Source organism: Ricinus communis, chromosome 9 (genome assembly GCF_019578655.1).
Source record: "Ricinus communis isolate WT05 ecotype wild-type chromosome 9, ASM1957865v1, whole genome shotgun sequence".
Taxonomy (NCBI): Eukaryota; Viridiplantae; Streptophyta; class Magnoliopsida; order Malpighiales; family Euphorbiaceae; genus Ricinus; species Ricinus communis.
In genome coordinates, this window is record NC_063264.1 from 21,179,568 (window position 1) to 21,193,269 (window position 13,702).

The window sequence follows — 13,702 nt, forward strand, 5'->3', positions numbered from 1 at the left end:
ACAACACCCGTTTCTTTTAATTTACCACATTTTAAAGATGCATAAATTGAGAGAGGCATGACATTTATTGAGGCTCCTAAATCACACATCACCCTCTTAATTTCAACACTGCCTATCTTATAAGGGATAGTAAACGTACCTGGATCCTTGCACTTAGGAGGTAGCTTTCTTTGAAGAATAACCAAAACATTCTCACCCACACTTATCTTTTCCATTGATTTGGGAACCACGTATGTTGATTTCATGATTGCAAAAATTCACTCTAGCTACTTCGGGTTGATTCAATAATTTTTCATTTTTGGGTACTTTTAGCTAGAATTTCCTGCCTTGGTGTACGGTCTAATTCATTTTGATGCCCTTTGGAAGCTATACTGGTATTTGACCCACTCAGGGACTAAAATGTACTTTTGATGGGTTAAGGACTAAACTTGTAATTTTCATGAAGCTTTTACTGTGAGATGCCTGGCCTTCTATGTGTCTTCTGAGGATTTGCATCAACTTCTTTTGGATTAAAATACAATTTTGATAAATCGAGGACCTAAATAACATTTTTACCCTTTCTAAGACATACATATATCCTTATATCCATTATTCATTCACTTCATCCATTTTCCTTTAGTTTTCTCTCTCAAACTCTTTTTCACTCTTCTTGTGATTTTTCCCTCATTCATACCTTCTAACTTTTTCTTATTAGTGCACCACTCTTTAAGAAATTTAGCATAACGAGGTACTTGCTTAATTGCATCGAGTAAAAGAATATTTACCTTAATTTTATGAAATGTCTCAAATATCTCTTTTTCCTCTTCTTAGATTTGGCAAATCTTTCAAGAAAAGGGGGTTTTGTCACCAATACCTTTTGTTTCTCATTGTTGGGTACTTGAGATTGATCGGTTTCTTGCGATGAAGTCGCCACCTCTTTCTCAACCTCCTCTTCTAAGGCTTGTCCATGCCTTTTTGCATCATCAAATTCTTTCAATTCTTTTCCGCTTCTCAAGGTTATTGCACTAGCATTGTGCCTTGGATTGACAATTGTTTGTGATGGCAATTTACCTTGAGATTCTAATTTGCTCAATGAAGATGCCAATTGCCCTACTTGAGCCTCTAAATTTTGAATGCTTGCTCTTGTTTCCTGTTGAAAAACACTTGTATTATTAGCAAGCTCTTTAACAATATCTTCAAGAGACATACCTTGCTTTACGGGAGGTGATTGTTGGAAATTTCCCGATCTTTGTTGGAAATTTTGATGAGGGTTTTAGGAATTTTGATTTTTTGATCCATAGCTAAGGTTAGGATGATCTCTATATCCTGGATTGTACGTATTTGAATAGGGATCATACTTCCTGTTTGGAAATCCTCCAACCATGTTAACTTACTCATTAGAGTCCTCTTGAAGTGTTGGACACATGTCGGTTGGATGACTTGGATTGGTACAAATTCCGCAAACTCTGGCTTTTGGTGCATTTCCTAAGGCCAATTGTTGAACAAGAGAGGTTAGTTTAGACAATTAAGTTTCGATAGAATTGCTACTTACCTCATTCACTCTTCTTGGTGTTGAGTCTTGACCGAAGCCAAATTGTTGAGAGTTGGTAGCCATGATGGAGATCAAGTCCCTAGCAGCTTGAGGAGTTTTGTTCACTATAGTGCCTCCACTAGTGGCATCCATCATTTTTCTCTCCATGGGTAACAATCCCTCATAAAAGTATTGGATGAGAAGTTGTTCGGTAATTCCATGTTTGAGGGCAACTCGCGCACAATTTTTTAAACCGTTCCCAATATTCATGGAGAGTCTCCACATTGTTTTGCTTGATTCCACATATTTCCCTCCTTATACTTGCGGCTCTTGAGGCGGGAAAGAACTTGTCAAGGAATGCTCTTGCCATATCCGCCCGTGTGGTGATAGAACCAGATGGCAAATAGAATAGCCAATCCTTAGCTCTATCGGTTAATGAAAATGGAAATGCACGCATTTTGATTTGTTCTTCGGATACCCCTTGTGGTCTCATGCTCGAACACACCACATGAAATTCTTCTAAGTGCTTATAAGGATCTTCATTCTCAAGATCGCGAAAAGTGGGTAATAAATGTATCAAACCTGATTTCAGCTCAAAGGTTACTTCCAAATCGGGATATTGAATGCAAAATGGTTGTCGGTCTACATTTGGTGCCGCCAATTCCCTTAGAGTTCTTCCTTGATTTTTCATGGTTTCTTCTAATTCAGAATCACTTAAAGAATCAACCAAGTCAAAATCTGTTTCCAATTCTAGAGGTGCAAAAGGTGAAGAAGATTTGGAATTCTTACGACGTTCTTTAGTCTCCTTTCTTATTCTTTTTGCGGTTTTCTCAATCTCAGGATCAAATTCAAATTTTTCTGTATGAGAAGAACGAGGCATAAAAGAAATAAATCAAATTAAGTGACACCAATCCCCGGCAACGGCGCCAAAATTTGGTGGGTGTCGAATCCAACAAAAATAAACTCCTACTCTTCAAATAAAAACAACTTGTAAATAGTGACAAGTAGGGTCGAATCCACAGAGATTGGCAAGATTTATTTCTTTAACAAAATTTAAATAAAATTAGGGGGGGTTTTAAATTTGGAATCAAAATAAATTAAATTAAAAATTAATTAGAAGCAATAATAAAATTTGAGAAGATAAATCGATATGAGAAAACTCCAACCCAATGTATAATCTCAGTTTTAATTCATTGAATTGATCATTGATGCAAATATAATTTCCAAATCCATTAATAAATTGGTTATAGTTGTTGAGAAGCTCTAACAACCTGATTTCTCCTTAATTTTTCATTAATCAATGGAAGCCATTTGATTAATTCTCTTATTGAATAAACAAACCCAGAAAAGCTTCCAAGATTTAATTTACCAATAGCAATGCAATTTAGAGAAACCCAACCCTAACCAACAAATACATAAGATGAATTCATTTAGACTACATCATGTATCCACATAACATGGGTATGTTATTCTACCACTAATCGTTAGAATAATTAAATAATTACGGATTTAATATTCTAATTTGGTATAGACTATCTTGATAATTGAGTAATAGGCCTTTTTACACAATCAACAAAAATAGAATTCCTAATAGACATAGAAGATACATGAATATTAATAGATTTAAGAAAATAATAAAGAATAATTAAATCTCACAACCCATATGAATTCAAACCTTAAGTAACCTTGAGTTGGAAAGAAAAGAGTTCAGCCACACATAATTGTTGTAGAGAAAATAAAGCAAAGAAGGAAAACAATGGATGATAGGAAGAAAACTAGATTGCAGCCCCCTTTTCTCCAAAACCTAAAAAAAACTCTCCTTGTCTCTTTTCATCTTTTTCTTTTCATAGAAAAACTTGGTTCCTGAGAATTCCTAAAATAACCTTAAGTTGTGAGGGATTTTTAGTAAATAAACATTCCCAAAAATAAATTAAAAAGTCACATGGCAAATAGTATCACTTTAAGCTTCTTTTCACAAATTCGGATTTCTGGAATATGCCGTGGGCACGCTCTAACTGAAGTGATCTTCTGCCATCTTTTCTCTATTTTATCCAAAATTCCCAAAGCATCAATCTCTATGAAAACTCATCAAATATCATCCTTTCAGCTTCATGTTGCATCAAAGCGTTCCTTCTAACATGAAAATCAATAATCACATTTAAAATCCATAATTAAGCATAAATACTTCAATAATATCCAAGAAAATATGATAATTAGTATGCATAAAATGCACAGTATCAAAATACGGGTTAAATTACACTATACCGTTAAAAAAATTTTGATGTGGCATTCAATAATGATTCTTATTTGCTAATTGTCATATATTCTCAATAAATCAAAATAACATAAATCAAATCACAAATGCTAAAATGAAAATACGTTAAACCAAAGGATAATTTAGTAAAATTTTCTTCAAAATCTTTTACTTTTTATAACGACTAAGATCTAGGCAAGTTAGATTTTGGACAAATCAAACCGACTTACCATGCCAATCATCTCTAAATTTGGTGAATTCGGATTAACTGTATTGTTTTAATAAAATAAAATCAAATAAAAATTATTTTAATTTTAAAATATGAAATTAAATAAAAAAACAATCGAACTGAACCGGTTGGTTCGCCTTGATCTTTTCAAGTTTGATAAGATGCTGCTCACGGCCAGCATTCGAATCCACCTTCATTGGTTTGGTAAGTTTATAGTTTTCTTATTGTTGGTTTTCTTTTTCTTAAGTAATTATTCAAGAAACATAAGACTTTTCTTTTATGTGTTTTAATAAATAATGTATCTTATAGTGTTGCCTCAGTTGGCAAATTATAAGTATCAACCATCTTCTTAACGAAGAATCAACAAAAGCATTGATTGATGACAATGGATGTGGACAAAACAGTTTGAGATGGAAAATCTAATCAGCAACTTTAACGCCCTTTGATTGAGCAATTGTGATAATTTTTTTTTTGAAAGAGAGATTATTTCTTTCTTAAATTTCTTCTTGATTTTAAAACATATAAAAAATAAGATAAATGGCTAGTCTAAAAATATACTTCCCCCCTTACTCCATAAAGCGTTATGCCTGCTGATCTATCTATCCGATCCGGAAATCACCTATTATCTTATAATTAATTATATCTTTCACTTAAAAATCAAAAAATTATTAATTTGTGAAAGTCAAAGAATCTCAATGCTAAGTCAATAAATAAAATTAATAAATATTTTTATTTTTAAAAGAGCCAATGGACATTGAAATGCATAAAAAGTCATTACTTCTCTATATTCATTTTAAAAGTGAAATCCACTCTATCGGAATAAAGAATTTAAATTTAAAATTTTTCACTCATCAATTATTGTTAATTAATAAAAATGTGAAAAATCTTTCTTTAAAAAAATTTAAAGAGATTACATATAAAATAAAAATAATAATTATATAGAAAATAAAGATAGACATGAAAAAGTAGTATATTTTTAATTTACTTTTAATAAGAGTGGCATGACATGCTTGATCATTTTTTTAATATTATTTTTGTGTTGAAAGACTAAGTTTATGCCAAGTCGGCTCCAAGATTTATTTGCTAAAGAATTAGTCACTATCATTATTTTGGATGGCAATCTTTTGTCATATCCAAGTAAAGACGGCTTTAATTCAATGGTAAAGTGATTTGTTGCTTTTCTACTTAGACAATAAAAGCTTTATATTTAAGTTTTTTAAATTTAATATTTTATTACTGATTATTATTATTTTTATTTTTATAATAAAATATTCTATTACTTAATAAGATTATTTTCTAGATAATTACTATTATATTTTTATTTTGAAAATTAAATCATCTTACTTTTGATAAAATTAAAATACATAAATTAATTTTAATATGAGTTCAAATCGGTAATTATTAGCTATATCACTTGATCAATAATAATACTTTTATACAAATAAGTTATATAATATATATTAGACAATAAAGATATAAAAAGATCAAATTGCAGAGTTTTTTTATTAAAAGATTATAATTGTTTAAATAAACGTCAAACTAGTGCCACGTTTTCATAATATTTTCTTTAATTTAATAGCAGTATAGGCTGCTGGGTTGTTCTTTGACTTACAACTTACAAGTGGAGGTGGAACAATCCAATGGATCCATTATGATTGACCCTTAAAGAATAATAAAGGTAATGTAGAGTAGAAATAAAGTTGAAGCATACGGTAAGACCACGGGCGCTAAACAAATAAGACATTTTTTTGTTTTTGAAATAATTAAAAAATGATGTATGAGTTTGTTAAATAATCAAATATTTACATTTTTAAAAATTAATTTGTATAAAGTTAATAAATATTTATAGTCGAGTGTATATAATAAGTCGATTATAGATTTTAAGTTGTTTATATCAATTTTATCTTTTGGATAAACCATTTAGCCATGGATGTTTAGGCAGGATTCTGGTATAAACAAATTCTAATTGAAATGAAATCTTTAGAATAAATCAATGCAATTTAGGAGGAATCAATGAAATGACATCGATTCAAATCTTGGATTCTCGAATTAAGAGAGATATTGAGAGAGATCAAGAATTATAAAAAAAGTATAACTTTATTAAAATCTAAAAATAAAATATTTAAATATTTAATAGGTATAATTAAGTATAAAAAATAAACATATATTAATATATCTGTGCGAAATAGTTATTAAATAACAAAAAGTTATGTGAATATATTTTTAGAATGGAAGAAAATCTTTTTTTTTTAGAGGAAATTTTTTTTATTTAAATTCTAAAATTGTAAAAATAAATAAAAATAATAAGATAATTTATATTATATATATTATAAGTAAAAATATTAATCATTAAGATTATCATTCTTAATAATAATTAATGTTGGTGGTAGGTGGTTTGTAAGGCATAATATTATATAATGTTGGAGAAGATCTTCTTAAGAAAAACTGATAAAAATATAATGATGGTAGTGGTGGAATGATATAATAACTCGACTGGAAGTCAATAATATTTAAAAATTTTTTAGTATTCTATTTTATTTAATCTACTCAAATCAATGATATGAAATCTAATATTTCTCGTCGGTATTTAGTTTTGAACAACTTTCTATATGTACTCAATTGTAAATATTTAGTAAGTTCACACATGTAATATTTATAATTTTTAAATTTTAATTTTAATATATTTTTAGAGGAATTTTGGTAAATAAATATTTTTAGAGTTAAATTGCACACCATTTAATTTAATTTAATATTATCTAATAATTTAAGAATATTGATTTTGGTAGATTTTAAATTTAGATTTGTGGTTTTAAAAGAGTAAGTTAATCTTATTTATATTTATACTAGCTTTATTTGAAAATACTTGTCTATCTTTTACTTGGATTTAATTTAAACTAAATATTAAAAAATTATTTATTCTATAGACTTATCTTTATTATTAAGAGTTTAAGCTAGCATTTACTTGTTACTTTAATAATTAAGTGTATATGTGTGTAAATACATACATATGTATAATAATTAAAATAAAAGGATTTTACTATAACAATATACTTTAAGGAGGGGGGCTTATATACATTTTTCCATCTCCCACCTCGTGGAAAATTTCACTCAAGCCCCCGCCCCCACAAACCGCCCCCCCCCCCCCCCCCCCCCCCTCCACGACGTCACACTCCTCCTCCTCCTCCTCCCTACCTCCATTTCCACAGCCTGCACCTCCAATCAAGCCACCAAAATTTTCTTCTTATCCTTTCCTCTCCAGCGTCGTCTTCCTCTTCTCCTTTTCTCGATGTTTGACGTCGGCTTGTGGGTGGAGTTGCTCCTCCCCGTTACCACCATGGAACCAGCCACCTGTAGCCTCTTCCTTTTAAATCCGACGGCGGATTTGTGTTCCCCACCCTTTGAAACCCAAGGACAGCTCCTCCTCCAGCCTTCATCGTCTCTAGAAGCCTAGGTGTAGTCACACTGGAGCAGTGCCTTTTTGGCCGCGCTCCAACGTCCTCCAGTGTGATTTGGCCGTGATTTCAGACTTCTTGCAATCCAAGCTCCATGTAGGCGCATCAGGATTTGAAATCCGACACAATTGGCAGTACTAACTTTCGGACCTTGGTGTTTTTTGGAAACGCAGGATTTCAGATTTTCGACTCGATATAAATTTTTTGGACCTTAAGAGTTATCTTATAACTTTAAAAATATTGTTACTATTAATTATCAATTATAAATAATTTAATTTAAATTACTTATGATTTAGATATAAATATTACAAATTAATTGGTATGATCAATTATTGTTTTATTTTGTGATAGAGGTGGTTGTGAAATAAATATTATAATGGACCACCTGTAATTAATTATGATCCATGGTGTGTTGCGGAGTCGAATAAAAATAATATAGTTTTGGTAGCCCGACTCCCGTTAATTAATTGTGAAATTTTTGAAGTGTATCTAGGAGGTATAGGGGGAGTAAACTTCTATATTTTAGAGGAGGTTCTGCCGAATTTTTGGTACAATTTTCGAGTCTAAATTTCTTAGGCAGTTTAATCTATGAGTCTAGGCCTAGGAAAAATTAAAAATATATTATTAATTAAGTATTTTCATGAATAGATAATCCGTCTGTCTAGCTAGCTCCACTCGAGGCGTAGGAGCAGACAGCAGAGCGCAACAAAACTGTGTGTTAAAGTTATATAATCAATTGTACATTTGTCATGTCTAAATTAAATGCGATGTTAATTGATTAATAATTATTATTAATTTTATTATCGTTATTATTAGTAATTTCATTCGACTAATAATTATTATGGGTATTATTAGCATTATTATTAGTAAATTTATTTTTGTTATTATCGATATCATTAATATTATTATTATCATTGTTTTGCTATCATATTTATTGTTATATTATTATTATTATTATTATTATTATTATTATTATTATTATTATTTATTATTATAACACATAAATTGCATGTTTGCTATACTCGAGGTTATTTAATTAATTTTTAATATGTTATTAAATTATTATGTTTGCTTACGATTTATACTATTTATAATTATTATTGATGCTATGATTGTAATTTTGGGATGAGGTGGCAGTAGAGCATGCCACCTGGTGGGTTGCATCATGACCGTGTGTGCACCGGTATTAATCAGAGACAGATAGTAAAAGGTTATTTTTGGGATTTGCCCTGGTCGAGTACAATTCTCTCGGCTATGAAAATTTGACTGCCAGAGGAAGGTCCCTGGTCGAGCGTTGCTCTCTCTATGCCGACTTATTTGGGAATCAAGTGTCCAGATTGAATTTAAGGACCCTTGTTGAGCTTCGCTCTCTAGGCACCAGACCTATTAGAATAATAGAGCCGAAATGCTGCTAGTATTGGAGTTAGGGTTCTGCTGAGGCACTCGTTATGAGAAAGATTCAATTCTTAGCCATGCCTTATAGAAGTATTGGCTTTATGGATCGATATTTTACATAAAAATTATCATTAAAGAACTAAATAGTAACATTATTTTATAAGTGAAATATGGCAACAAATATGAAATTCTTTTATATATAACACGTTAGAGAGAACAAAAGAGTTAAAATGGAGGAAAGAGTAGTGGAGCCTTTATGCGTAATAGGAAGTCTTGTATCATCGCCACTTAATATTTCATAACTTCCAACTGAGGTGTCATGTAGTGATAACCAAAAATTAAAAGCCAACCTGTTATGACTGAGAAAAATGAGGTTGACCAAGTTTGCATTCTACTATAATAGAAAGTCTAAGAGACTGTGTCATGGTCAGACTCTTCAACCTATGACTCTTCAAATAGCCAAAAGGATAAGTCTTATCATAATTAGGATAACCTACATCGATGGAGTTCTTCTCCTAATAGGACAAGCAAACTTTCAATGTCTATACAAGGAACCATAATGTATTATTGATAGGTACATGCTATTTGACACACTCAATACACTTTAGCCACCTTTTAAAAATTACTGACTTTATTACCAGAATGAGTGGCCGGATAACCCCATCTGGCGCTTTCTAACTATTCTTGCAGGTACTCTGAAGATCGAGTTAGCCATCAAAGATCTTGTTGATAGCTCATCTTGTTGACTGAGTTATCAATTAGCATCCTCCATAGGAAACTTCTATGCAAAAAGCTATATTTCCTACCTCATCAAGCTAAATGGCATCTAGCCAAGATCAAAGTGGGGATGTTCTCCACCATTGGGTTGGAACCAATGATTCACTTACTAAACATTCAATCTCTTAATAAATCAATCAACGATCCTTAAGTCCTCCTAAACCGATTAAACCGTCTTCCCAGCCTTGGGGAAGAAATCTTTTCGATAGCAACCCATACCAAGCAAATCTTCAATGATATTATACCTAGAGAGGTCCACCACCCATGGAGGATTTTTCAGTTGTTTGGCAAAGGGAGATGGGGCAGTGATATCCACCATCTATGTCTCAACCACCATTCTTCTCGTTGCCTATTACATTGCAAAGCTGACCTCCACCACCTGGTCTTCCTTAAAGTCCTCGAAAAGCATCGCCAAAGGATGTTATTATGTATAATCGGCAGGTGGAGGAGATAAAGAAATGTTATGAGAGTGTCCTAGCTCAGACTCTCGCAAGGAAAACTATGCCAACAAGCACTAGTTTAGTTTCTGCAACAATTTGAGCATATTATTGATATTGGTCCACCACCGACCATATAAATTATAAGGATAACAAATACTTGAACAAAGGATAATAGATCTCAAAAAACGTATAACCGAGCTAGAGACATAGAGAAGGAGAGTTTTGATTCTCAAACTCATGGTTCAGCATGGATCGAAGAGACTATCAATAAGAGAATAAATGAATCTCAAGAAAAGTACCGTATAAGAAGAATAATGAGAGATGAGGTTCTCTCTAAGGGTAACCCTCTATGTTCGAATATCCTAGTATAAAACTTCTCCGAAAAGCTGAGCTTTCCACCTTTGGAGTTCTATGATAGTTTGGGGGATTCACTAAGTCATTGTTCATAATTTTAACATTAAAATAGGTGTGAGCGGCCAACTTTTTCAAATGGCTTTTCCACTGCTGGTACAAGGTCCAATCTTTGTACTAGGCCCGTTTTGAAATGAGCCATTCAGTTGAGAGCCTAAGGGACTATGAAATGTAAGACCATTCGGAGAAGGAGTCGCCACCCGATGAGATCGGCACAGTTTGGGAGTGAGGATGACGGCTTTGTACCCCTTGCAGAGAGCCTAAGTTTCCTCCTCCCTAAAATTAGAGATTCTAGGTTCGAAAAGTTAGGTACGAATAGGGAAGTTTTTTGAAAGCACCCCTATCTGTCTAGGCGGTGAAGCCTAGGTGAAGCTAGCCTCCATTAGAGTAGATGAGTTTTTGCCGATCCTAATAAAATTATCTTAGTCTAGGTTTATCCTATATTCATTTTATTGATCAACCTTTTTTATCTTTCTTAGCATGTGAAGTGAGGAGCCAAGAATCTAGCCTAAGCTGGGGGTACTTTGGTACCTTAACTAGTCCTATATGGGAGTCACATTGGTGCCTTTACTAACCCTAGTAGGGAGGCACTTTGGTGCCTTAGGTTTTATCTTGGCATGCCATGACGTCCAAATTATTCACATTTTTTATTAACCCTAATATAGTGTGAGATTCATTTTAGCCTTAGCATTTTAGGTGAAAACATGCGAGACGCGGGGGCTTACTTTGATAAGCTTTCAATTTTATTATCTTTGCATGTGGGGTGATCACATCATTTAGTAAGTCTAATTTTATCCTTTATTTATATGTGAGGAGATCCTAAGCATGAATTTAAACATATATAGAAAAAAGAGGAGAATAGAACTAAAAAGGGATTAACAAAAACAGGGGTAATGAGGGGAATACTACGCATGAAAATGGCCCTTGTGGCCTTAGTACAAATCACAAATTAAATATAAAAAAGGTAAGCAAATAAAATCTTGGTCCTCTTCAGGCAACAGACTTCCATGGGCTAACTACTCTGCATTTAGGGTTAGAACTAAAGCATAATAAAAGCACAATGAAGCAAGTTAAATGGACAGGCAATTTAAATAAAGTAGGCAAGAATAAAATTTAATAAAAATAAGAGCAACATACTGAAATAATTTTAAGAATATATTTTTTGTCTCATCACATAGGCTGATTTCGCGCGAGCTTAGTCCCTCATGACACGAAGGGGGCTCACGATGTCATTTTGAAGCTAACCCATTTACTGAGGAAGAGAGAGAGAGTGAACTCGCGCTCGCACAAGTTGAGCTCGTGCGAGGTCAGACTGTAAACTCTACCCATGATCAATATGATGTTGTTTAACCCCAGGAGTCTCTGTTTGAGTTCAAATGGTCACTGGACTCGCGTGAGCAAAGGGTGACCTTGCACGCGCTTAGAGCCTAGTCCCTAGAGCACACCAAACATGAATCTAAGGGCTAAACGATGTCGGTTTAAGGCCTTGGGCTCCCTAACCTCACGCGAGCTTAATGGTTCAAATCCTTGTGGCCATTTACCGATCTCGTTTCAGTCAAAACACAGAGGCATATAAATAAAATGATAAAAAATATATGGGGAAAGAGGTTGACCTCACATGAGCACGGGTTAAACTCGCACGAGCTCAACCTACTCAAAAGATGGTGAAAATGAGAAATGGCATAAGTTTTTTCAAATAAGATTTTTATATGGAGAAAAGAAACATGTGCGTGGGTAAAAATTAACAATTATGATGCATGGGATAGAGCAAATACACAATAATGATAAATAAACTAGATAAATAAAATAGAAGAAAATTGACCAAATTTAGATGCGATGAATGCGAGAAATATATAAGAAAATAGAGTTAAGAATAATTTTGGCCCTCAAGTGTCTAACTTTATTTTTCTTTGAGAACGAATTAATCTTCCCAAAATCTAAAAAGAAAAATGAAATAACCTTGCTTAAAGAAAGATTGCCCAAAAAAAAAAAATTAATTTTTGAGTTTCGTCTTTTGAAGAAGAAATTTTTTTTGGCAATAAATTTTAGAAAATCACCAAAAGCTCTCTTTTCCCAAAAAATTTGATTTTTTGGCACTAGTTTCACATCCAAATAGTTCCAACCCTTGACATAAAGTTCCGCTTTGTCTTTTATAGAGTTTGCCAAGTGTTGTCCCCTTTTTGGAGGGAAAAATCCACCTAAATCTGCCAGCCAATGGATGAGCGACATGTTAGGTAAGAGCTAACCTCTATCCAGGCTAAGCTTGCATGATGCGAGCTCAAGGAAGAACATGCGTGAGGTCAGATGTAGAGCCCATGCCCACATGTCATCTACTAGACTCACGCGCATCACACGTTGAAGTCGCCCGGGTTTAGTTTGAGTTTGTGCGAGCTCACCTTGGGAGGGCGCGAGGTCACAGGTCGCGCACTACTTGGACAACCTCATGTGAGCTTAGGTTGAGCTCGCACGCACTTAGGCTGAGCCCGAGCGAGTGTAACCTTGTAGATCCATCACCATTGTTCAATTGGCATTTTTGGTCATTTTAATATTTATTATTTTATTATTATTTCCTTAGGCAATTTTCCTAAGAGTCAAGGTTACGGTTCCTTTTCATATTTCGGTTCTACAGCCAACTAGACCTTCTATTATCGGGCTTTATATAACTTTAGTCTTTGATTTCTAATAATAATAGTTTTCCCCCTACTTTGGAGAAAGAATGCTTGGAAAAATGGTCTTATGAAGCAGTTTGAAAAGCATGAGTTTGATCAAAGTAAGAGTTATGAGAATCATACCTTGGTTGCTGTTGCCTTTTGGTGGATGCTTCAGTGCACTATCACGGACCTTCAAGAGGCGTTGTGGGCGCCATACCATGGGGTGTTTTGAAGGGTGCCTCGGGTGCAATGCTAAGATCTTTTTAGAGGGTGCCTCGAGCACAACGCTGAGGTCTTTTTTATTGAAGGTGCCTGAGGCGCGATGCTGAGGTCTTTTAGAGGGTGCCTTAGGCGCGACGCCGAGGTCTTTTATTAAAGGTACCTCGGTGCAATACCAAAGTCTTTTATTGAAGGTGCCTCGAGCATGATGCCGAGGTCTTTTAGAGGGAGCCACAAATTTTCCCCATGCGCTCTTCACTTTTTTTGGCAATGAGGTAGACCAGTATGCCAAAAGCTTCCTGATGTACCTGCTCAGAGCGACTCTCTTTGCTGATGTAGAGTCAACCATTCATTTGAGCTTTTT

At 33.5% G+C, this 13,702-nt stretch overlaps 1 protein-coding gene across 1 annotated transcript; it reads right to left on the reverse strand.

The window, feature by feature from the left end:
- Positions 1-3,418: 3,418 nt before the first annotated feature.
- LOC125371160 lies at positions 3,419-13,687 on the reverse strand. The gene is made up of 2 exons (XM_048379656.1): positions 13,261-13,687; positions 3,419-3,643 (listed from the first exon to the last, which is right to left on the reverse strand). The coding sequence occupies exons 1-2, from the start codon at positions 13,685-13,687 to the stop codon at positions 3,630-3,632; spliced, it is 441 nt and encodes a 146-aa protein (XP_048235613.1). The 3' UTR covers positions 3,419-3,629.
- Positions 13,688-13,702: the final 15 nt, after the last annotated feature.

What these genes read in the sequence shown, in the direction of transcription:
- LOC125371160 (XM_048379656.1), bottom strand. Translation starts at nt 13,687, where the DNA reads ATGGTTGACTCTACATCAGCAAAGAGAGTCGCTCTGAGCAGGTACATC.